The sequence below is a fragment of the Aspergillus uvarum genome, assembly GCF_003184745.1.
Source record: "Aspergillus uvarum CBS 121591 unplaced genomic scaffold BO82scaffold_3, whole genome shotgun sequence".
Lineage (NCBI taxonomy): Eukaryota > Fungi > Ascomycota > Eurotiomycetes > Eurotiales > Aspergillaceae > Aspergillus > Aspergillus uvarum.
This window is the reverse complement of record NW_020291300.1, coordinates 124,453-146,086: the sequence shown is the minus strand read 5'-3', so window position 1 is coordinate 146,086 and position 21,634 is coordinate 124,453. Positions and strand designations below refer to the sequence as shown.

Here is a 21,634-nt window from a genome sequence, read left to right as displayed (position 1 = left end):
CTTTCCTCACACATTCAAATCCCGTGCCGGTGTCGGAGGCTCTGGGATCTGGAGTTTCTGATAGTCAATACCCGAAGAGCCGGTTGGTCTCAGTACCGGAAGATGGAGCACTACGATAAGCGTAACCAGTCCCTGAGTACCTTTCTGGTACTATGACTGAGCGAAAGCACCATTGTGTGGCCTGGATAACCCTTTCGTGCTCCGGATAACTTATTTCCCGAGCCCGTCTTCAATCCCGCTTACACTGAGACTACTGGGCCTTTGGCTTCAGCGGCTATTTGGTCTTTGTTTTTCCATCTGGCAGGGTTTCTGGAAAAGGCAAAGGTCATTGTGGTATGGTCACGCACTCTTGAATTACGTCTGGTTATATGTGCCAATAATTGTGGCTCATATAGTAAGTAGAATATAGATGGCGATGAACCAACCAAAAGCCGCCGGGCTGAGATTCTGCAGTTCCGCTGCCGAACCCAGGGCTCGAGCTGCAGGCTCGTGCATAAATCATCCGTTTTAGGTTTGTTGCAGAACTCCGATACCCGAACCAGGCTTTAAACATCGATTAATCTTGTTTCAAGAGTCTACCATGCACTAGAGTCGGATTTCCCTGTGGAGTTGCATCATCGGGGTCGATATTTCCTGCTTTTTTGATGTGTGCCAAGCTGCTTCTTATGGAGAGACAGTCCAGGTGACCGTAGGTGCAGCGCCATTTCATTGCCGGTACGCGGAACTAGGCCATCGGACAGCCTTCTGAGCCTGGCGACGTGCATGTTCATGAATGTAAACAGGAATCTCTGCAAAGTGGACTGCAGAACACATCACTTGACCTGATACTTCCTGGAGAAGGTATATATAAGTTGAGTCAATATCACTGGGAAAAACCTATCTTTGGACCACGGCTTCCATTCCGAAAACTATACAAAACCATCCCTCTCTTATCAGACCTACCACAGAAACGTCACGGACAACACCCACAGCCATGGCCAACACCGCCACCCCAGAAGCCTGGCGCATCAAGACCGTCGAATGGATCCGCTCCTCCACCCCCGAGCAACGGAAACAATGGATCCAAGAAGCGGGGTACAACCTCTTCGCCCTCCCCAGCGACCGGGTCTTCATCGACCTCCTCACCGACAGCGGCACGGGGGCGATGAGCGACCGACAATGGGGCGCGATCATGACGGGCGACGAGTCCTACGCCGGCTCGTCGTCCTTCCATCGCCTCCAGCGCACGGTACAAGACCTCTGCGGGCTGGAGTACATCCTGCCGGTGCACCAGGGCCGCGCCGCGGAGAACGCACTCTTCTCCGTCCTCGTGCACGAGGGCCAGCTCGTCCCGGCCAACGCGCACTTCGACACCACGCGCGCGCACATCGAGTTCCGCAAGGCCACCGCCGTCGACTGTCTCCCGGAAGGCGCGTACGATGTGACCGACCGCGACAACCCGTTCAAGGGCAACATGGACCTGAACAGGCTGCGCAATCTCCTCGAAGACCGCCACCAGGATATCCCCTTCGTTCTGATGACCATCACCTGCAACACGAACGGCGGCCAGCCCGTGAGCCTGGCCAACCTCACCGCGGTCAAGGAACTCGCTGACCGCTACGGCAAACCCCTTGTCATCGACGCGGCCCGCTTCGCCGAGAACGCGTGGTTCATCCAGCAGCGCGAGCCACAATACCACGATGTGTCCATCCGTGAAATCACCCAGAGGGTCTTCGCGCTGGCGGACGCGATGCTCATGAGCGCCAAGAAGGACGGCCTGGTCAACATCGGCGGGTTCCTGGCCACCCGGCACCGTGAGTGGTGCGACCAGGCGCTGCAGTACGTGATCCTGTTCGAGGGGTTCCGCACGTACGGCGGCCTGGCGGGCAGGGATCTGGGGGCGTTGGCCGTTGGGCTGGATGAGGTTACGTCCGCGGAGTATCTGCGCTCGCGCATCGGGCAGGTCCAGCGGTTTGGGCGGCGCTTGGTCGAGGCGGGGATTCCGATTCAGTTGCCGGTTGGCGGGCATGCGATTCTCATTGATGCGGGCAGGTTCCTCCCGCAGGTGCCGCGCGAGGAGTATGTGGCGCAGACGCTGGCGGTGGAGCTGTATGTCGAGGGTGGAGTGCGAGGGGTGGAGATTGGGACGTTGCTGCAGGGCCGTGACCCTGAGACGGGCGAGGAGCGCTTCGCGGAGACGGAGTGGGTGCGGTTAGCGGTGCCGCGGAGGGTGTATAGCGATGCGCAGCTGGAGTATGTGGCGCAGGCGTTGATTGCGGTGTATCATCGGAGGTCGGAGATTACGCGGGGGTTACGGATTGTGGAGGAGAAGCCGGTGTTAAGGCACTTTACGGTGCGGTTGGAGCGGAGGGAATAGTATAGATATAGATAGGTATTGTCCTACAGGAAAGTGGACGCTATGTTTTGAGGCAAGTATGACGTTTGATTGTGGAAAGAAACAGGAATGAAGGGAGGCGAGAGTATGAAGCAGACGCTTTATATCACAGGACAGTTGTTACCCCCAAGGGCACAACCCGCACAGCTAGAATGTGATCGAACAGTTCACAGGTCCAGGCCAACGCTTCCGCCCTGTGAAAGTACATCATATCCTTCCAACTAGTGCCGATCTCCCTTGCGGCATCTCCCCATCCTTCCAGTGAGATATCCCGGGCGAATTCTACACACCAGTGCTCTTCGCCGGTTATCTGGTCCCCGTGGTCAGGCAGCTCATTCACGACCACGACCAGGTCAGTCAACCGCGGTCCGAACCGTGTATCCGGGCACTGCCACTGCAAGACATTCTTCAACGAGTTCGGATGCCTCCCCAGCAGTCAAACGGCACCGCCAAAGCCACCCTTGGCTCCTCTATTGCCGGCAGATAGAACTGTCGATGCCACCGTTTAGCACACTGCTCCTCTCGAGGCCACCAAACCGCCCCAGGAGGGCTCCAGCGCCACTCGGTCCCCCACCGCACCGTCTGCTGCTGGTGCTGCTGCTGTTGCTCCTGTTCGGATCCATCGGTGCTGGTGCTGCGACCGGCCGGAGGGGATTCGCAGTACCGCTGGTACTCCGCAAGCGACAAGAACAGCGCATCGCCCACCAGCCCGTCTAGGGGCTGTGGAGCGGTGAGGGCCTTCCGCTCCCAGTCAAAGAAGAGAGCGCAGCGGCGCGGGTTTCCGCAACGCGAGTGCTCGTCCCGCCAGACCCCTCGTCGTTCCTGCTTGGTGATATAGGCGCTTGCAGCGGCGCGAGTCTCCCGACTCACCTGAAAGTGGCGGACGGGGTATCGCACCTTGAGGTTCGTCAGTGCGCGCTCCCTTTCCTCGTCTTCGAGGCCGGGTCTTGCGACAGCGCGAGGCTGCTAGTGGTGTCGCTGGATGGGGTACAGGACACTCCTATCCGGACCGATAGCTCCCGAGTAGACTGAGGGATGTCGTCCAGGGAGACTTTCCAGATCATGTGGCGGAGGTCGAAGGGAAGATAAGGGAAGAGGGTGAAGGACGCCGAGGAAGACATTGTTGGCTGATGGGGCGGTGCACGGGGATTATACGACTGGGACTACTTTGTTTCTGTTGGATAGGTCTTTTTGGTCGTGGATTGAAGATCGGACGTGACTGCTCTGTATGATGGGAGATCGAGTACCAGAGCCGGTCGGCAGGGCGAGTTGACTGCTTAAGTATTTTGTATTTGTCTTTCCTTCGTGCATGATGAAAGGGCTTGTGGGTATAGAGAGTCGGGAAGCTTCACCTATCCTTTGAAGCTAGAGTTATGATCCTCGTCAACGTAGCCTGTTCATCACAAAGGGTTTGAATGCCCATTGTTCTATACAATGACGGCCCTTGGCTGGAGACGCGAAGACAGGTCACGTGCACGGACACCCTATACTTTCCAAAGGACCAATCAGAACACATCAATCGCTCCTCCTAGGAATTTAAATTGGATGAGGGAGACCCTGCAATTCAGGAGAGGGCTGTCAGTTTGGATTAGGCGAGGAGCGCTTCGCGGGGACGGATTGAAATGTAGCTGAAGATTTGGTAAAAGGTAACTATATGGCAAGAAGTAAGTAATTCAAGCAACAGGAAAACAGCTCAGCCGCTCATCTTTTCGTGGTACATACTTGTCTTCTTATGTTTTATGGTTGATGTTAGGAATGTAAGGTATTGCTCATGAAAAGTCACAGAGAGATAGGAGCAGGTCTCATAATCTTTCCGCAGAACTTGTGAAAGCTGAATACACATCACACAAGCCTTAATTAAGATGTTAAGATATGAGTCAGAACTTACACAAGGGCATGAGATCATAAAGAAGCAACCAGTATTATCTATTACTATTCAGCCTAAATCAGAAAAGGGGTAGTTAATTCAGTGTTACACACGCCTTCAGAGCTATGTGAAGATAGTATACTTAGGTCCCAGTCAACTACTCAATCTGTACCGACAGCCTTATCAGCAGATTCAAGATCATATACGAAGTGCCTAGGTGGTTTAACAGGTTCGTCGTGCCGCACAGCATACATAGGTAGAATCGTCCTTATCCGGCCATGTTCCACGGGGTGCAGCCGGGAAACCGCGTGCTCGATCACGCTCCAAGCGTCAGCACCGATGGCAGAGCTCCATCACCCAAACTTGAAACCCCTCATCCTCACCGGTCGAATCTCAAAGTCTCTACCACCACCACCACCACTACCAATCGCATACTCAACCGCCCGCTCAATCACCTCATAGACATCCGCATCAAATAATCTCTCCCCAGCAGTCCAGTGAATCTTGAGGCAACTCCGATCGACAGTCATCGCCCTACCCCTGTCCCGGTAAGCAGGGTCCACCATCCACCGCTGTGTTCCATCCATTCGGGCGGGTAGTGCATCCGGCCCATCGACAACCACGAGAATCAGTTGCGGACTGCTCATGTCATCCAGGATCATTGCTAGGGTGGTTACATCGCGGAACAGTGCTTGCAACAGGACGAGCAGGGGGATAGACACTTTGCTGTTTGCATCTTCCCGGGACTTGGGTATTGGGTAACCATTCTGCCCCTTGGGTAGGCTCAGGCTACCGTGCTGGATTGCTTCGGAGTGGCTGTTGTTCTTCCCTCGGGCGGGGTAGTTGGAGAATGGCCAGGTCTTTTTGGGCGAGGAGACGTTCTCACTGCGTGGTAAAGGGAGATTGTGGGTGGGAAGTCCTGTGATGGAAGGAAAAAGAAGACCAGGGTTCGACTTGGGAGGCTTCTTCGTGAGGTTTGTGAGTTGCCGGGGGATTGGTGTTGTTAGCATCGTGCTGGATTTGTCTTCGTTTATCTGGGTCAGAGCTGTCTTTTCTGTAGGGGTTATTCTTCCCGACTTTTCACTGGCTTCAGGTCTTAAATAGGTTCTTGGAGAAGAGTTCATTTGTTCGTGGATGGTGGTCAACGGGGTAGGCACTGAGACTTGAGCCAGGTCAAACAATCAACTTTGAGAGACATTCCGGGATATCGGGAGTGTGTAGGGGGTGGTCGGGTTCGAACTGAGTGAGTCAATGGGCTCAAGCATGGCGCGAGTGATTTCTTTCATGATCATGACCATGCACGCTTCTTTGCTGGATCCGGTCTAATGGCATCCTACTCTTGGTGTCAAGTACAAAGGAGTGCACGGGAAGCCCTAACTCTCCGAACATGCCATCTACTCATTCAGCGCCCCAAACAAGCCCCACCACAGGCCATCCCAATCAGCTAGAAAAAATTCCCAAGTCCACCGAGCCCGCCAAAGCCTCATACCCCTTAGCGTTTGGATGCAAATGATCCCCCGAATCGAACTCCGCCCGCAGCACCTCCGGATCCTCCGGATCCCTGAGCACGGCATCAAAATCCAGCACCGCATCGAACACCCCACCGTCCCGGATGAACGTGTTCACCCGCTGTCGCGTCCGCTCCCGTTCCGGATCGGAATACGGCTGCACCACCGACGCATTCGCCGGGGTCCCAAACGGCGTGATCGTCGCTCCGAAGACTGGGATCCCGACGGCGTGGAGCCGGGTCACGATCTGCCGGTAGGCGCGGATGAGTTGGTCGCCGGTGATGGTTTGGTTGGTGGGCGACATGTCTGCTGTGCCGATGTCGTTGACACCCTCGAAGAGGATGGCCCAGTGGACTTGGGTGTGGGCGAGGACGTCGCGGTCAATGCGCGAGAGGAGGGAGGGGCCGAGGCTGTCGTGGAGGATGCGGTTGCCGCCGGCGGCTTGGTTGAGGAGGGGGATCTGGGAGAGGGCTGCGTTGGATTTTGAGGATTGCATGCGGGTGAGGAGCAGGTCGGGCCATCTGGTTTCGGTTAGTTCTGGGGTTGGGCTTGAGGTTGTGTGGGTGTGGTGATGGACGGAGAGGAAGAGGGTTACCGATTGTTCTTGTTGTTGTCACTACCCCTCCCGTCGGTGATGCTATCGCCCAGAAGGGCGCAGGCTTTGACTGTATTCGGTAGATAGGCCTCGACGGTACTTATGAAGTACCTGCTCATGGTCAGTTGGGGTTTTCCGAGAGGATCGGGTTAAGTACCAATGCTCCACGCTGGCTACGGATGCTTCGGTGAAGTTGGTTGTCCCGACTGAGTTTCCAAACTGCATCCACGAAGTTGTGCGACTGCCCGGGTGGGAAGTGATGGCTCCGCCTGATTGACCATCTGCCAGATAGACGTCGACTGTGATGGTCGTGTTCGGCTGAGTGGAGGGTAGTCGGATAGGGTCAGATACAGCCAAACTACCAGGCGGGATGATAATGCTGTGAAAACCATCAAACAGGATAGGTTGGACAGTGTTTGGAACGATGACGCTTGTACCAAGTTCATTCTGCAAAGGAAGGGCAAGAGACACATTGGCGACGTCGAGATCATCCACGCCAAAAGCGTTTGAAAGACGAAGACGAATTGTCGAGGCGGGATGAGTGAGTCGAAGGGTCTGTCGAATTGTTGTGTTGAAGAAGATGGCAGAACTTAAATTCTTTATGGCAATGAGTTGCAAGAAGCGTAACTGCAACAGCAACGGATACACTTACAAATGGCTGCGGTGGAAGATTGGCCGGCTCGGTCAACTGCGGCATGGCAGTCCAGATATCGACCCAGTGTGAGGACTGGGCGGCTGTGAGGCCCGAAACGAGTGCGGCTGCTGCCGTATAGCAGAGAATGTGCATGGTAATACTTTCTTGGAGGGGCGATGCTGTGATGTTCTTCACTCCGCGTCCATGACATATTTATACATTTGCGACACCAAACATGCATTCTGGCTAAATGGGTAAATGGAAGGGGGAAAAGCTTGACATTCCACCAAATCCATGCAGATCACTCACAAAATGCGGGGAAACAGAAAATATGCCCATTCAGGCAATATGTGAGTAACTGGGTTAGGCACTACAGGCATGATCGTTCATCTGTGTTGGAGCAGAGTTGTGGAAGGATCCCTAAGTTGACCTTTGCTTCATCCCTATATTAAGAAACCTAAGGAAGTAGCAACTCCTCACCTTTTCAGTCCAATTTTCATGTCAAGGGTAGAGGATTTCTCTCGATACTCATTTTGATCTTCACGTAATATACTCTTGAGATCTACTTGAACCACAATGTGAGCCTGTCACTGTGAGTTGCCTCCAATGGCCTGGCTGGCTGGGTCTTGAATTTGAATCCTTGTGTCGGAAGCGACATCTCGAACAAAAGCATTCAAGAAACGTATCAGTTTCATAAAATATTTAGGCTTGAAACGGAAAGGAGAAGTGACAAGTCACTTGCTACTGTGCTCAAGGAGTGTATGATGTTGCCAATGAGCTGCAGATTGTCATGTCGGCGTCTTTATGGTTAGGCGTACGACACGCGCGGTAAGGAAACACTAACCATAGAAATGGCCGGGTGGCGCAATGGTAGCGCGCTGCCTTCCGGTTAGGGATGTGGCAGTGGTTGCGCGTTCGAGTCGCGTCTCGGTCGTTCCTTTTTTGCGTATTCCACAGAATCTGCGGACTACTCGGATTCATTCTTCCTTTGACTACATCCACCTGGCACACTGGCAATATCCTATGAATCTGCTTTTTCGCTTCCTCAATGTCTCATTGCCTACCTACACCTGAGGCATCCTACCTGCCGACGCCAAGCATCCTCTCAGCGGCCACCGTTATTGCACTCAAATAAGGCAATCATATACAGTCATAGAAACCATTTACTCGGTCCCAAGCAAAACCTCCATCACCATAAATCTTGGAAAGCCCCTTCATGGCGAACCGGGCTTCCTGGTAACTTCCCTGACCCAACAGTAGCCTCGTTGCTGGTTCCCTCCACTCCCCCGGGAAAAACACCCTCTCGTTCTGACTAACCTTACTAAATAGGACACAGTTCTTCCAATTACAGGGCGAAGAACCTTTTATCTATACAGAGAGCCTCGACATGTTCCGCGCGACATTCCGGTAACCAATCTCTCCACCAAGCATCGTTACCAAGTATTGAAGAGACACATTCGCCCAGTGGTGGTATCTATAAGTACTCCCTGGCTTGCTTGGGATGCCCTCACATATCAAGCCACACAGGTACACCTCTGAGCATACACTGCTGCCTGTCAAACAGCAACCGACTTCAAAGGAAACTGAATCAATTTGCAGCCATGTCGAACTCATATTGGGACCAGCCTGGTCAGCGTACTTCGTCGAACTCGCGGGGTCATCGGGGTCAACAGGCCCAGCAGCCGACCCAGGCCCCTCTGCCGCAGCAGGCCTCACAGGCTCCTCCGACTCAGCAGCCTCCGCAGGTGCAAGTCGCGGCAGAGGACGAGGACGAAGAGGCAGACCCGAACGGGCAGGTGGCTCAGGGAGCTCAGCAAGCCCAAGGTGGCTCAAATGCGCCGCACGCGGGCAATGCGCCGAACGATGCGCTTCCGCCAAGCACACCAAACTTGCGGCCTCCGCCAAACACGCCGAATATAATGCTCGTAAATGGGGTAAACGGGGTTCATCAAATGAACGGGACTAATCCAGCGAACAGGGTAAATCCAGCAAACCGGGTCAACCGGGTTAATGGGGCGAACCCGGTCAATAGGGTCAACGTAGTAAACAGACTCAACTTCCCACGCCCTCTACGAGTACTCGGACCCTACCGTCGGTTCCCGAACTACCAGATCCGCTACATAATGCTCAACGAGACCACGGTCCTAACGGCCATCCAGTGGCTGGCCCCAGGCCCCATCACCTGGCACGGGGCCCCGGTGGATGCCCTCGACCTGGAATTCCTGATTCTGCGGGACCGGCTGCCCCGGGGAGTCACGCTGCATGGGAGCATCTCGCAGCCCCCGTGGCTGCTGCGTCTGTTCCGAGAGGCGCGGCCTTGGGCCGCCGGTGTTGACGTCCCCATCCGGGATACCCGGGTGGTGGCGGAGAGTTTGACCCTGAACATGCAGGATCGCGCCCATATAGTCCTAGTCCGTGACTGGCAGCGTGCCATCCCCACCAATCCGAGAATTTATCGGTGAGCTCTTGGCTGACTCGTAGTTCCTACTGGCACAGTTCCCTTGCGATGCTACAGTATGTGGTAGGCCTTTTGGTGGTAGAACAGCTAGCCGTTATGCTTACAAACCTATACAAAAAAAAAAATAAAAAATAAAAAGAAAAGATTTAAAAAAATCATAAGATAAGTTAACTAAAAAGAAAGTCTTAAGCACTGTAGGATTCAGCAACCGTAACGAAATTGCTATCAGTGTCCCGTAGTTCAGATTTCAATATAAACATTTCGATGTCTATACTCATACTGCTTCTTCTATTGAGAACTAGTATTGTCTTAGATATAGGATTACGAGGCTTATTTATAACAGAGATCTAAAGCTGTACTACCACCTGCTTCTATCTCGACGCTGATTCATTAGGGTTGATCTGGTCACACAACTTATTCCATTGTTAACCCCCCCTGTCATGAAGTTGTATATTAGGCTCTTGAGCCTTAGGTTCAGGACCCCAGGAATTGTCCTGCGATAAGATCGATACTACGTTTGCCTTGCCTGACCTGCAGTGCTCTACTCCGTTATAGTAACATCTAGTTTATATAAACCAACAACAGTGCTCTTTTATTAGAGCTAAAGAAGATATTACTGTAACACAAGTATAGAATAATGTACTTCTTATCTTGTACCTACTATCTATTACTATATCATAGGACAAGCCTGCCACCTTCCTATCTACTAGTTATAAATAGTGAGCCAGTACTGGCCAAGCAAATAGGTTGTACGATAGATGTTATTAAGATCAGCTTTCATTCTTCTAGAATAGCATATGCTTTTCTGAAAGTGATCTCAGTAGAGAAATAGATAAATACTCTGTGGTGTGGTGGTAGAGGTATGTTTGGTTGCGGGCGACTGTCCGTCAGTCCGCGTAATTTAACTGGATAAGCAATGACTTGAGGCTAACAGCCGGTGTCTGTCAATATACTTCTCTCAGAATAAATCAACGAAATAAAGACATATCGGCGTTATCCGTGAGACAGCCCGAAATTTTCCCTCGCTAGCAACTTTTGTCTCTATGAACTAAGAACCAAACAGGCACACTCGCTGGTACAGGCGTCTATAAGTACTTCCTTTATCGTCGTGGCTTAGGTCATGCATTATCCCTCGCAAATCCACATTATACGCTAGCTTCACACTTGAACGGCAAACAATTGCAAGAAGAAATGTCGAGTCCATACTGGAACGTACGTGGACAGCGCGCTACGCGCAACTCGCAGGGCGTGAGGGACCAACAAGCTCCTCAGCCTCCTCACGCACCTCCGGCGTCACAGGCTCCGGCGTCACAGGCTCCGGTGTCGCAGGCTTCTCAAGTGCATCAGCCTTCGCCAATTCAGCAGCTCCAGCAAATTAAGAATGGTATGCAGGCTATGCTGCAGGCTTCTCGGGCTTTTCAGGCTCGTCAGGCTCTTCAAGCTCCTCAAGCTTCTCAGGCTCAGCAGCCACGACAAGCTCCTGTTCTCCAGGCGCCCCCACAGGCTGAACAGCATGTACAGCTCCAACAGGTTCCGCAGGATACAATGCTGCTTATGGTGAAGGACGATGAAGACGCCGCAGCAGAGGACGAGGGGCAGGATGGACAAGACGGGCAGGATGGACAAGACGGGCAGGATGGACAAGACGAGCAGGATGGACGAGACGGGCAAGACAGGCAGGACGGGCAGGAGGCTGATGCTCCGCATGAGCCAGATGATGAAAATGTACCGTCGCCGCCGCCACCAGGTGAAGACTCGAAAGAGGAAGCCCGGTCGTTGATCTGGATCGACCAGATAATCAGGGAAGACGGGACTGTCTTCCCCGAGTCGGAAGTAGACTCGATGTTCCAGCGCCCCGGACACCCCGACTACATGGTGAGCTGGATGAAAGTCGGTTCGGCAACCGTTTGCCCGGTTGTGTACTGGGTCCAGCATCCATACCCCGACTGGGACGCGGCGCCGGTCGAGGCGCTGGACCTGGAATTCCGTCGGGTGCGGGCCTTGTATCCCCCCAACGTGACTCTTCACGGCATGATTTTCCGGGGCCGCTGGGCCCGTCTGTACCGCGAGTTGAGGCCCTGGGCAGTCGGTGTCGACGCCCCAATCCGCAACACCCTGGTGGTCCAAGAGAGCATGGACCTCAATATGAAGGAGGAGGCCGGGGTGCGGCACTTTGCTGCCTGGAGGTATTCCCTCCCCGAAAACACCCGCCGTGAGTGGAATGATTTTTCTGTGATTTATTGATGGCTTCTACTGACTTCTGCTTTAAGACACATTTATCCTTGCGATGCCAGAGATGTAGGCCCATTCATTTGGTAGGACAGTTAGCTGTCATGCCTACAAGCATAGCCAAAGGAAACCAAACCAAAAAAAAAGTAATAATAAGGGAAGATCAACCCACAAAGATAAAGCATTTTAACATGTGCAATTAAACAATATAAACCCAGGTATCGGTCTTCAGCATCTCAGATTTGCATATAAACAGTCTATCTTCAGTGGTATCTTTACTAACCCTCTCAGGAAGAAGCAGCACTACATAGGAGCAGGCTTACAGAACTCATCCACAGCTTCTCATTCACATCGACAGCAAGAATACTCTTCATAGATCTCTCTCGGAGCTAGAAGAAGATGCCATCTTGAAGTGAGCGGAAGACGCTCCGCCCTCATACCTTAAACTCTCTATTCACAACCACGACGCGGTGCAGGTCACGGACCTTTACATGGGTGGAAGGGCAGCTGGCCAGTACAGGCCAGGCAAAGAAGATAACACACAGTTGAGTCATGCTGTTTTAGAATGGCTGGACGCAGCTTTGTCGCGGTGAAACGGGCAATTGAGATACCACATCCTTTTTGACATGGATGACCCAGCTTCTTGTCGGTATGATATTAGAAAGTGGAACAAGCGGTTGCACTTGGCCAGAGAAGGGTATGATATCAAAACCATGCCAGAGAGCCGAGCTTCACCTTAAATAGCCAATTCTCAGAGATCGAGGACAAGCTTCGCATTTAAATTTCAGCCACACAGTTTGATACTAAAGCGGGAAAGCATCATCCTAAGAAGGGGCACCATTTCAAGGAGCTTTCCCCACGAGACCCGAATAGAATTTTACAACTCCCAAAATGTCTTCCGTCGAGGATGGCCAAAGTAAGCTGTCATAATTCATTCTCATCAGCGACGCAAGATACATTGGCTAAGATAATGGCAAATTCTCACGGGCCCAGACTCCCGCTCCCGCCCCCTCTTTTTACCAACTGCGAGGTACCTTGGATAAATAACAGACTACTAAGAGTAAATCGGCAAATCCAACGCTCAGTTCTGAGACTTCAGCATTCATCTCATCGGTTATTTCGTTGAGTGCATCGCTCTTTCTAGGTAGAACGGTACCAGTAGCGATAAAATCTTTGTATCTATTGATGCGACTCCACCGCGTAACGAACTATCAGTAGACACGGAATATACTCGCAAGGCATTGTGAGGAAAGGCGAAACTATAGGCATAGCGAGCGCTAAGTTCAAGAGGAGCTTATATTCCTAATTAAATAAAAAGTCGTCCCGATCATATCTCCACAACCTGAGAGTAATCCAGACCCCCTTTGATGACCGCCATGTCCGAGTTGTACGCAACCAGGATATTTCGCTGACTGAGAGCGCATAAAATATTCTGTATGCCCGAGAACCAGTCGTAGGGTAGGAAGAAATGCCTAGTATATGAGGCACGCTGCTCTCGAGGCTGATCGAGGTCGAAGCTGCTGACCCATGAATGGGTGTCTAGGAAAACGACTCTGGTTTGCGTAAGGACGCCAATGACATGGGTGATATGATGGCTGAGAGACGCCAGCTTAGCACTGAGTGGGTCGCTGTAGCTTGAATCCTCGTGACCAGCGTATATAGCCGGAGGACTAGTCTCCCCATTCTGCGGATTCCTGGTTTGCTCAGTTTCGAAACTCAAAGAGAGCTTTGTTGCTTTGTAGAGAAAAAGCCCGTGCGTCTTAGCTGGCCCATTCGGCTCCGATGCCTCGAGGAGGAGGCTTAGAGACCCTTGGCTCAAGCTTGGGTTGATACTTTTCCAGTGATGGCCTATCAGATTGATGTCAAGGCTGACAGTTGCAACCTCGGACCAGTCACTCCAGCAGTGGACTCGGGCTATCGCTCCCTCTACACAAATCAGATGATGTTCTGATTCTGGATGTTGAAGCCACTTCCGCGAGCCTTGTCCATCTGGGTGCGCCCTCATGGCCTCCTGTTGACCATCGATTGTCCACAGATAATCAGCCTGACGCGTAGATATAAGAAACTTTGCGGCTGTTTCCCCAACCAGAACCTGCGTGATTGCATGGTTGCTGTCGAGGCGAGTGTCAAGCAGTAGGGTTTCGAGGACCCAACCCTCCTGACGCCGGCGCTCCATCTTCCACGCGTGTATCTTATTCGACGTGTCAGTACTCATCAGAATCCCACGGTTGGGCCACCAGGTTAGGAGATGAACACTTGAATTATGCCGGTATAAGGTGCGGACGTAAGCACCAGTTTGGATGTTGTAGAGACATACAGAACCGTCTTCCTTACTGCAATAGAGTGCCTGTTGTTGTGTGTCGACAGAGATGGCTACGACTTTGGGTTTCGCATCCGTCGTGGTTGCTTCGACAAACGGAATGTGCATGTGTTCGCTGCTGCTATCACCCGCTGAGTCATGAACCAAAAGTGCAGGCTGCCAGACATTGCATTCTGAGCCCCTGACATCCGCAAGGTGGAGTCCATCTTGACCAAAGGCCAACTGTCGGATATGAAGCTTCGTTGATTTTACTTGGTACAGCAAGGTCAGTGTTTCGAACTCGTATATCTGAATTGTACCTGAACCGACAGCCCCTGCAAGTAAATGTCCATCTGGACTGGCTGTCAGGGTGTGACAATTTGCTCGAACACTTGAGATGGCTTCATCTTGGAACGGATTCATGAGAATAAGCTCCCCATCAAGGTAGGAAGCCACAAGTCGATCGATGGCAGAATTTGGGTTAAACACCACAGCTGTGACCAAGTGAGTGCTTGTTTCTCCATTGGATAATTTCTTTCCACAAGTGCCAAAGTAAGCATCCTCAAGCAGGTCCCATAGCACTATAGGTCTTCCGCTGTAGGCGACAGCCATCATTTTATGACCGACGGATATAGATAAAGCAGATGGTGCACGCTGCGCGTGCTTGCTCATATCAGCCGAGTCATTCCAAGGCTTTCTCGCATTGCTGGAAGCATCAGCATCAAGCTTCCAGGACGCGAGAAAGTTCTTCGCAGATGCAACCAGCAATACGTTGCCATCAACAACCATATCGATGGGCCGTTGAGGAGACGCGAAGCTCTGCAGGAGCTTGCGACTTCGAATCTCCCAAACTGCGATGATCTTCAGTCCACAAATGATAATGAGGTCTGATGGCGTGGTGATCTGGAGGAATCTTACACCCTCATTATGCTGTACCACACCCTGCTCTTGACATGTCGCAGTGTGGTATATCGCGACCATGCCTGAATTCAGACCCACGGCGAAAAAGTTCTCCCCGTAACAGATCGCGGTGGTCTGACCTTGTTGAAACTTCATGCACGAGAGCCTGTCATCCCAATTACTCTTGGCTAGTCCCGACACCTCAACCATTTTCCCGGGACTTGGTGTCTGATAGATCTTTGATTCACTGGGACAAAAAGGAAGAATAAGCGAGTAAATTGCACTAGGAGATGCAATGAGAGCATCCGCAAATTTTGCCGCTATCCGAGCCAGGTCCATTGCCCAACCTCTGATCATATGCAATTCGTGACAAAGCGGCGATCTCTGCAGAGTGGAGGAATCGGCATATTTTGAGAGATGTTTCGCCGTGCGAATGAGTTGAGTAAGGTCCTTTGTCTTGGCGATCACTTCTATCCAGGAAAGAATGTTTGCTCTGAGGAATCTCACTACGAGTTCCAGTACACTGTTATCCAGCGGATCCGCTCTTGACAAGTGGTAGCAAAAGGCCGCGCAGGCATATGTGGAGAACCTGCTCCGGACCCGGAAGGAAGACTTGGTGGCACCACGCCTACCCGTTCGAGGCGGTCTCATTTCATCGCTAGTCAGATATGAGAGGCAGGCTTTAGCAAGCTGCGTGTTGGCCTTGATTTTATCGATAGCAAACTCGGATTCGATGTCGTTACCGCAAAGATACTCACGGATACTTTCATGCGTTACCTGCACCCTTTGAAATTTGTCAATCGTCAATAACTGACCACACAACGCCATTACGCTTTCCTCGAGCTTAGGAAAACTATCACCGATATCCAGCTCCAATGCAGATCCCAGCTCTTCAACATGTAACGGCCGGATGGTAGATGTTACCCACGTCAGGATGGCTTTCCCTAGTCTTCGATTCCGCGGCTCTCGAGTCATCGAGTCCAGAGATCTTCGGTACAGGAGCTTGATTTCTCGTGGAACATCATCAAGGACTTGGCGCATCTCCTGATCTGTGTAGGTCTTGGTCAATTCGTTGAGAACGAGCACTGTCCACAGAAAAGACCCTTGCGACTTCTCCATGATCTTGCTAATGAGTAGGTCCCGATTGTCTGTCACATCAATCGCCAATGACTTCGCTCTTTCTTCCACAACAAGTTTGATGTCTGCCAGTGTGTCTGCGGTCATCATCCGCTCAACAGCACATCCAGATAGACCTGACATTGAGAGTTGATTTCCTAGTTCTGGAGTCTCTCGGCTAGTGATAAGAATTCTTAGAGGGATGGACGAATCGATTTTGGCCAGCATGGTGTCGAAGAAATGAGAGATTGACGCACACTCATCAAGGGCATCGATTACCCAGTAATGTGGCTGACGTTCGGCCTGGAAAGCACCCGATAGAAATAATTTTCTCCAGAGGATACGTGGATCTTCATTATCAACGCGGACGTTGTCATTCCGCATGGCTAGAATTATATCTCGTATCTCGGGCTTCATGCATGCCATCTGGAATGCTAGAGATCGCAAGCAAGCACTCAGTCGAGACTGATGTTTGTCTGCATGCTTGAAGAAATAGAAGCTGCAATTGGCTTTCGTTTGGCGCAGCTGGTTGATGACGTAGCCTGCAAGAACGGATTTTCCTGCTGCGGGCTTTCCGGTCACCAGCAGTATCATCGGAGCATTCTTGTCGAAATCCTTCCACCTTTCGTAGGACGGTTTCATCTCGAACCACGCGCAAGTCCCAGGCATGCGTGTATCATCGACCAGAATGAGGTCATCGTCGGCCTGGTCGCAAACGCCAATATATTCTCCCAAAGCTTTGATCTGCTCCTTTCGAAGCCCGTCTTTCGAGCTGCGTTCTGTCACTATTAGTGCCTTGTTCCATTTATGTCGCTGTAGAGCCTACCAGAGCTAGATATTTTCGCCACTGTAGAAGCCAAGGCATTCCGTACAGTGACATATTTAGGGTCCTTTAGGCCTTCGAACTTGCAGATCGATCGATGATCCGCACCTAAAGGGATCTGCTGCTCGTCCGGATATCCTAGTGTCGCCGAGTTGGGATCGACAATTAGTGCTTTGAATAGACCCACGTTGAGCTTATATGTCTCGTAGAATGACCAAAGCTCTATCTTTCCGGCGTGCTGTCGAAAGTCTTCATTGATTAATTGCAGAGTATGAGAGCCGCGCTTGAGGTCCGAGACATAGGCCCGGCGAGAATAGGTTATGTGCAGTATATTTTCTAACAGCCTGGCCGAATCGGAGCCTCTGTGTGGCGTGGCAAAGAAGTACATGGCATAGAACCGTTTCAACAATGCATGGTATTGGGTATCTTGACTCGCGAGCAGGTAGGTCTTCTTGATGACCAGTCCTCCCATGCTGTGCCCCAAAAGTACCATGGCGGTTTGCTTGGAGCCCAAATGAGGAGACGTGCTCAGCTCCCCAAGGAGAGACTTTGCAAAGTGGAAAATGTCTAGACAATTGTCCTTTCCTTTCGACCAGTCTGAGTCATAGCCAAAACTGTGAACTCGCACATGTTTGAAGGCAGGGTCCTTCGGGAGCCATTCTTGCGGCCAGTAGTGCGAGATCGACCCTGTCTTGCTCCATGTCTTCCTCGATCCACCCCCAAGACCATGTACAAAAATGAAGTCGATAAGAGGCTCTGCTGGAGAATGAAGCAGATTCAACCCAAGAGGTCCTTTGGGGTCATCGTTACCGCTTTCCGTGGTGAAGAATGACTTCCCGGAGGAACTATCACCAGGGCTGCTTCGACCGTATTGAGTCACAGAAGATGGATCGGCCTCTTTACTGAGGAAGCTCTTGATTGACTAATCATAATTGGGGGTCACATAAGCAGTGTTGCAAGGTAAAGTTACGCCTGTTCGGAGACTGCACACTTACCATGATGTTTGCCGCATCCTGTTTCCCTTCTTCTGGAAAGGGCACAGGATCAGGGAACAAACTCACTTCTTCGTTTTCTTGTCGCAGAGCTTGTTGTATGAGGGGGGACAGCCATGGCTCCGCGCCATTTGAATGGAATGTGCTGAAATCTCGACGCAGTGGAGGTGGGGAACATCACGAGGTGACAAGGTGACTGACTGGCCACCTAAGCGCCCCTAATGGAACCGGTCGAAATGATGGCGGGCCGGACCGGCAGCAACCCCGCCGCCATACCTTGCCCACGAAGGGCGAGACCACGCTTTGTTATCTTCCCTCTTCCCCCAATCACCACGTATTTAGACTACCATAGGCTTTCGACCTTTTCACTATTGACCATCTTGCTTGTCATCATCCTCTAGTCGTACTTCCACTGTGGCGTCAAAATCTTGCCACACCGAGACACCGACACACACACACACACACACACACACACAACACTCTCCCTGTTTTCCCAGACCATACTACAATGGGCTCGACGACCGCGTACCCGTGCCTACCAGCCGGCGACCACAAAGCCTATATGGAATACGCCCTTGACCAAGCGCGACTGTCCCCGCCAGCACCCACCAAATTCTGTGTTGGGGCTGTTCTAGTTGATGCCGATAAGAACGAGATCCTATCCACAGGGTATTCCATGGAATTACCCGGGGATCGAACCGGCGATCCGGGCAACACCCACGCAGAACACTGCTGCTTCATCAAAATCGCCGACCGGCACAATGTGCCCGAAGAGAGGATTGGGGAAGTGCTCCCGAGGAACACCGTCTTGTATACCACCATGGAGCCCTGCAATAGGAGGCTGAGTGGCAATCGGACTTGCTGTGACAGGATCATCGGACTGGGGAGCGCGATCAAGGTGGTCTACGTCGGCATCACGGAGCCGGAAAAGTTCATCGGCGAGAACACGGGACGGAAGCGGTTAGAGGATGCAGGTGTGCGAGTGGAATTGATCGAGGGGATGGAGGACCGTATAACCGAGGTCTCGACTGCGGGGCATGATAGCTGAAGTTGTTTTGCATATGAATGCATGTACCGTACCAGTTGCTAGTGGACGGTCCTAACAGGTGAAGTATCACTTGAGATCTCAAGTGACAACCTACGCTTGTTGCGCTCACAGTGGCGCATTGATAGATACAACAATAAATCTTCGTGCTGAATTAGATAGCATCATCATCATATTTCGTTCTGCAGGCGACAAAAAAGAAATTGAGTAATCAAAAGAAAGAGATGCTCACACTCGGACTCGAACCGAGGATCTCAGCATTACTAGTGCTGCGCTTTACCATCTAAGCCATGCGAGCCTCGTGATGACGTAGGCAGCAGAATAGTACAATATCCACTCAAAATTCAGCGCATACAAATTCTCTAGCTCGGTAAATTCTCTAGCTCGGTAAATTCGAAGAGTAGGGGAAGAAAGGTCAGTTACGTGAGAGATGTCGCGAGCCTCGAAACTACTTGTGTATTTCACCCAAGTTCAATGCTAGGCTTTCAGGCGGTAACTACCTAGTTACTACTCTAGGTAGCATACTTGTCACTAAAGGGTAAGGGCAGCCTATCATAGCTTCCCCGTGCGGCGCGCAACTCCACCATGGCGCTTGCCGCTGGTGTGCCCCCCGTCGAACGCGGGACTAGTAAACTAGCAATGCGATTTCTTTGACAATGTACTGCTGACCTGTCGCTAATTCATGAAATAAGAGGAAAGATTCTTGTAACTCATCGCCCTGTGCGCGCGAAGAGTTTCCAGCTCAGAACAAGCTACCCAGCGTCAAGCGGCAGTCCACAATACTACACCCACATTTCCCGAGTCAGATTCTGAACCCCCGAGCCAAGCACCTCAGGTGTCATCCAAGGCACAATTCGACAACATGAGTCATGTTACAGGCGATGAAAACAGCTCAAGCAGCGAGAACGGCTCAATTGACCACAATGTGCTTCAGAGTCAGTAATCAAGATCCGACCATTCCCCCAGAAAACTCCACTGACAGACTTTCCCCTCAAGAACTACCTAAAGGCAGCCGCGTACTCAGAATCCAAAGCCACGGCATCAGTTTCTGGGGCTCCACCTACCGGATTGACACCGAGCTCGCCGACGGGCGCCTTCTTTCCTTCTTCACGAAGGTTCTCCCCGGCGGCGAGCGAGCCCGGGACATGGTGCGCGGCGAATTCGAGTCCATGAAAGCGATCTACGCCGTTACGCCCGACTTCGCCCCCGAGCCGCTCGGTTGGGGACCCCTGCAATCTGATCCCGACCAGCACTTCTTCCTCTGCGAGTACCGCGACATGATCAGCGAGATGCCGGATCCCGACCAATTCGCCGCGCGTCTCGCCGCCCTCCACAACAGTAGCGTCTCCCCGACGGGCCGATTCGGGTTCCATGTGGTCACGCACAATGGCAACCTGCCGCAGATGACGGAGTGGGAGGACAGCTGGGAGGTGTTCTTCGCGAAGAGCCTGCGGCATGCGCTTGACCTGGAGATCCAGGCCAAGGGTTCCGACCCGGAACTCGAACGCCTCGCGCCCGTGATCTTCGAGCGGGTGATCCCCCGTTTGCTGCGACCGTTGGAAAGTGAGGGTCGGTCGGTGAAGCCAGCGCTCGTGCATGGGGATCTCTGGTATGCCAACTCCGGGGTGGATGTGGAGACGAACCTGTCTCTGGTTTATGATGCTTGCTGCTTCTATGCGCACAATGAATGTGAGGGCCCCATATTCATTCGTATTTTGTTCGGGTGCCACTGGTGTCCATACTTGCAGGGATGATGGGTGAGATGCTAACAGAGACATTGTGCAGATGAGTTCGGTCAATGGCGCCCGATCTGCAATCGGTTTGGAGAAGAGTACCTCGCCGCATATCGGTCTTATATCCAGGTTTCCGAACCCGAAGAGGATTATGAGGGACGTCTCGACTTGTATAAGTTGTGAGTTGGCGGTTTATTCTGGATTCCCCTAGCGGCAACATGACACTAACGAGAGCAAGGCGATTTAACACCCACGTATCTGCCCTCTTTACAGATAACGAAGGGCTTAGAGTGCAGTAAGACCGCCTTTTCCTTTTTCTTCTCTTTTTTTTTTTTTTTTTTTTTTTTAACGAAGATTAGATTTACGACAGAAAAGACTGACCAAATGACAGGATGTTAGGCGACATGAAAGATTTGATTCAGAGGTATGGTCAAGACCTCGAGACTACGCCACTAACTTGAGCCCAGCCTATTAATGAGAGCTAATTGAGGTCAATGATAAATAAGAGAGAAGCGACGGAACACAATTGTAAACCGGTTCTAGGACCAGACATGGACAAAATTGACATGACACGACAAGAACATGATTTGTTTTGGTTTTCAAATTGTTATTGATTTCGTAGTAGGAATGACAGGGGTTTAAACTTGGTGTCGGAGTCGCAGGGCGATTTAGTGTCCGCCATACACCAGACTTCCAATTTACTGGGATAAATGATAAAGAATCCAGGAAGCAACCAGTTGTAATGTCGGAACCACATTATTTTCTCTGTAAGGACCCGTGGATGTTATCAATCTATCCTATAAATGCTCTAAAAGTATACAGAGACCCACTTGGTGGCGTAGAAAGCCCCATATTAGTGCCTGAGGCGGTACGAAAAGTGGGGCTATATTTTAGTGTCGAGTGCTACTGTACAACAAACCGCCGCGGTGGTGTAGTGGTATTAACATTGCAGAGCCCCCGTACTAGCCTTATGCTAGCGGTGTGGAGTGCAGATTCTGGGTTCGAGTCCCAGTCGCGGCATTCTTTCTCTCTTTTTGCTCAGTTGAGCGAGGCGTGGGCGT

The 21,634-nt window shown here is 51.8% G+C and overlaps 9 protein-coding genes and 3 non-coding genes across 12 annotated transcripts; 7 read left to right on the top strand and 5 right to left on the bottom strand.

Moving 5' to 3' along the window:
* Positions 1 to 889: 889 nt before the first annotated feature.
* On the top strand, positions 890 to 2,356 carry BO82DRAFT_415527 (tryptophanase; the record flags this gene model as incomplete). Its single annotated transcript, XM_025639959.1, has 1 exon — positions 890 to 2,356. The coding sequence occupies exon 1, from the start codon at positions 974 to 976 to the stop codon at positions 2,354 to 2,356; it is 1,383 nt and encodes a 460-aa protein (XP_025496609.1). The 5' UTR covers positions 890 to 973.
* Positions 2,357 to 2,782: 426 nt separating this feature from the next.
* Positions 2,783 to 3,495, bottom strand: BO82DRAFT_397583 (uncharacterized protein; the record flags this gene model as incomplete). The annotated part of the gene is made up of 2 exons (XM_025638946.1): positions 2,783 to 3,271; positions 3,385 to 3,495. The coding sequence occupies 2 exons, from the start codon at positions 3,493 to 3,495 to the stop codon at positions 2,783 to 2,785; spliced, it is 600 nt and encodes a 199-aa protein (XP_025496608.1).
* A 1,099-nt stretch (positions 3,496 to 4,594) lies between these two features.
* On the bottom strand, positions 4,595 to 5,251 carry BO82DRAFT_397582 (uncharacterized protein; the record flags this gene model as incomplete). The annotated part of the gene is made up of 1 exon (XM_025638945.1): positions 4,595 to 5,251. One exon carries the CDS (start codon positions 5,249 to 5,251, stop codon positions 4,595 to 4,597), a length of 657 nt encoding a protein of 218 aa, XP_025496607.1.
* Positions 5,252 to 5,660: 409 nt separating this feature from the next.
* BO82DRAFT_415523 (SGNH/GDSL hydrolase family protein) lies at positions 5,661 to 7,131 on the bottom strand (the record flags this gene model as incomplete). Its single annotated transcript, XM_025639958.1, has 4 exons — positions 5,661 to 6,270; positions 6,345 to 6,455; positions 6,502 to 6,941; positions 6,997 to 7,131. 4 exons carry the CDS (start codon positions 7,129 to 7,131, stop codon positions 5,682 to 5,684), a joined length of 1,275 nt encoding a protein of 424 aa, XP_025496606.1. The 3' UTR covers positions 5,661 to 5,681.
* Positions 7,132 to 7,831: 700 nt separating this feature from the next.
* On the top strand, positions 7,832 to 7,912 carry BO82DRAFT_t28. Its single transcript has one exon. It is a non-coding gene; the product is annotated as a tRNA-Arg (tRNA).
* Positions 7,913 to 8,579: 667 nt separating this feature from the next.
* Positions 8,580 to 9,440, top strand: BO82DRAFT_397580 (uncharacterized protein; the record flags this gene model as incomplete). Its single annotated transcript, XM_025638944.1, has 1 exon — positions 8,580 to 9,440. One exon carries the CDS (start codon positions 8,580 to 8,582, stop codon positions 9,438 to 9,440), a length of 861 nt encoding a protein of 286 aa, XP_025496605.1.
* Positions 9,441 to 10,627: 1,187 nt separating this feature from the next.
* Positions 10,628 to 11,738, top strand: BO82DRAFT_397579 (uncharacterized protein; the record flags this gene model as incomplete). The annotated part of the gene is made up of 2 exons (XM_025638943.1): positions 10,628 to 11,648; positions 11,707 to 11,738. The coding sequence occupies 2 exons, from the start codon at positions 10,628 to 10,630 to the stop codon at positions 11,736 to 11,738; spliced, it is 1,053 nt and encodes a 350-aa protein (XP_025496604.1).
* Positions 11,739 to 12,940: 1,202 nt separating this feature from the next.
* BO82DRAFT_300241 (NACHT and WD domain protein) lies at positions 12,941 to 17,893 on the bottom strand. Its single transcript, XM_025632048.1, has 3 exons — positions 17,799 to 17,893; positions 16,807 to 17,725; positions 12,941 to 16,759 (listed from the first exon to the last, which is right to left on the bottom strand). The coding sequence occupies exons 1-3, from the start codon at positions 17,799 to 17,801 to the stop codon at positions 12,993 to 12,995; spliced, it is 4,689 nt and encodes a 1,562-aa protein (XP_025496603.1). The 5' UTR covers positions 17,802 to 17,893; the 3' UTR covers positions 12,941 to 12,992.
* A 235-nt stretch (positions 17,894 to 18,128) lies between these two features.
* BO82DRAFT_300238 (putative DRAP deaminase) lies at positions 18,129 to 19,002 on the top strand. Its single transcript, XM_025632047.1, has one exon. It carries the CDS (start codon positions 18,304 to 18,306, stop codon positions 18,841 to 18,843), a length of 540 nt encoding a protein of 179 aa, XP_025496602.1. The 5' UTR covers positions 18,129 to 18,303; the 3' UTR covers positions 18,844 to 19,002.
* A 63-nt stretch (positions 19,003 to 19,065) lies between these two features.
* BO82DRAFT_t21 lies at positions 19,066 to 19,138 on the bottom strand. The gene has a single exon. It is a non-coding gene; the product is annotated as a tRNA-Thr (tRNA).
* A 356-nt stretch (positions 19,139 to 19,494) lies between these two features.
* BO82DRAFT_325485 (uncharacterized protein) lies at positions 19,495 to 21,275 on the top strand. Its single transcript, XM_025632875.1, has 5 exons — positions 19,495 to 19,775; positions 19,837 to 20,529; positions 20,626 to 20,752; positions 20,812 to 20,868; positions 20,965 to 21,275. Exons 1-5 carry the CDS (start codon positions 19,703 to 19,705, stop codon positions 21,032 to 21,034), a joined length of 1,020 nt encoding a protein of 339 aa, XP_025496601.1. The 5' UTR covers positions 19,495 to 19,702; the 3' UTR covers positions 21,035 to 21,275.
* A 218-nt stretch (positions 21,276 to 21,493) lies between these two features.
* On the top strand, positions 21,494 to 21,593 carry BO82DRAFT_t29. The gene has a single exon. It is a non-coding gene; the product is annotated as a tRNA-Thr (tRNA).
* The last annotated feature ends 41 nt before the right edge of the window (positions 21,594 to 21,634 follow it).

Bases quoted from the DNA above. Each gene is read 5' to 3' on its own strand.
- BO82DRAFT_300241 (XM_025632048.1), bottom strand. The intron at 16,760-16,806 runs GTAGGCTCTACA...TAATAGTGACAG, and splicing joins GGCGAAAATATCTAGCTCTG to AACGCAGCTCGAAAGACGGG.
- BO82DRAFT_300238 (XM_025632047.1), top strand. From the start codon at position 18,304: ATGGGCTCGACGACCGCGTACCCGTGCCTACCAGCCGGCGACCACAAA.
- BO82DRAFT_325485 (XM_025632875.1), top strand. From the start codon at position 19,703: ATGAGTCATGTTACAGGCGATGAAAACAGCTCAAGCAGCGAGAACGGC. The intron at 20,530-20,625 runs GTGAGGGCCCCA...GACATTGTGCAG, and splicing joins CTTCTATGCGCACAATGAAT to ATGAGTTCGGTCAATGGCGC. The intron at 20,869-20,964 runs GTAAGACCGCCT...ACCAAATGACAG, and splicing joins AACGAAGGGCTTAGAGTGCA to GATGTTAGGCGACATGAAAG.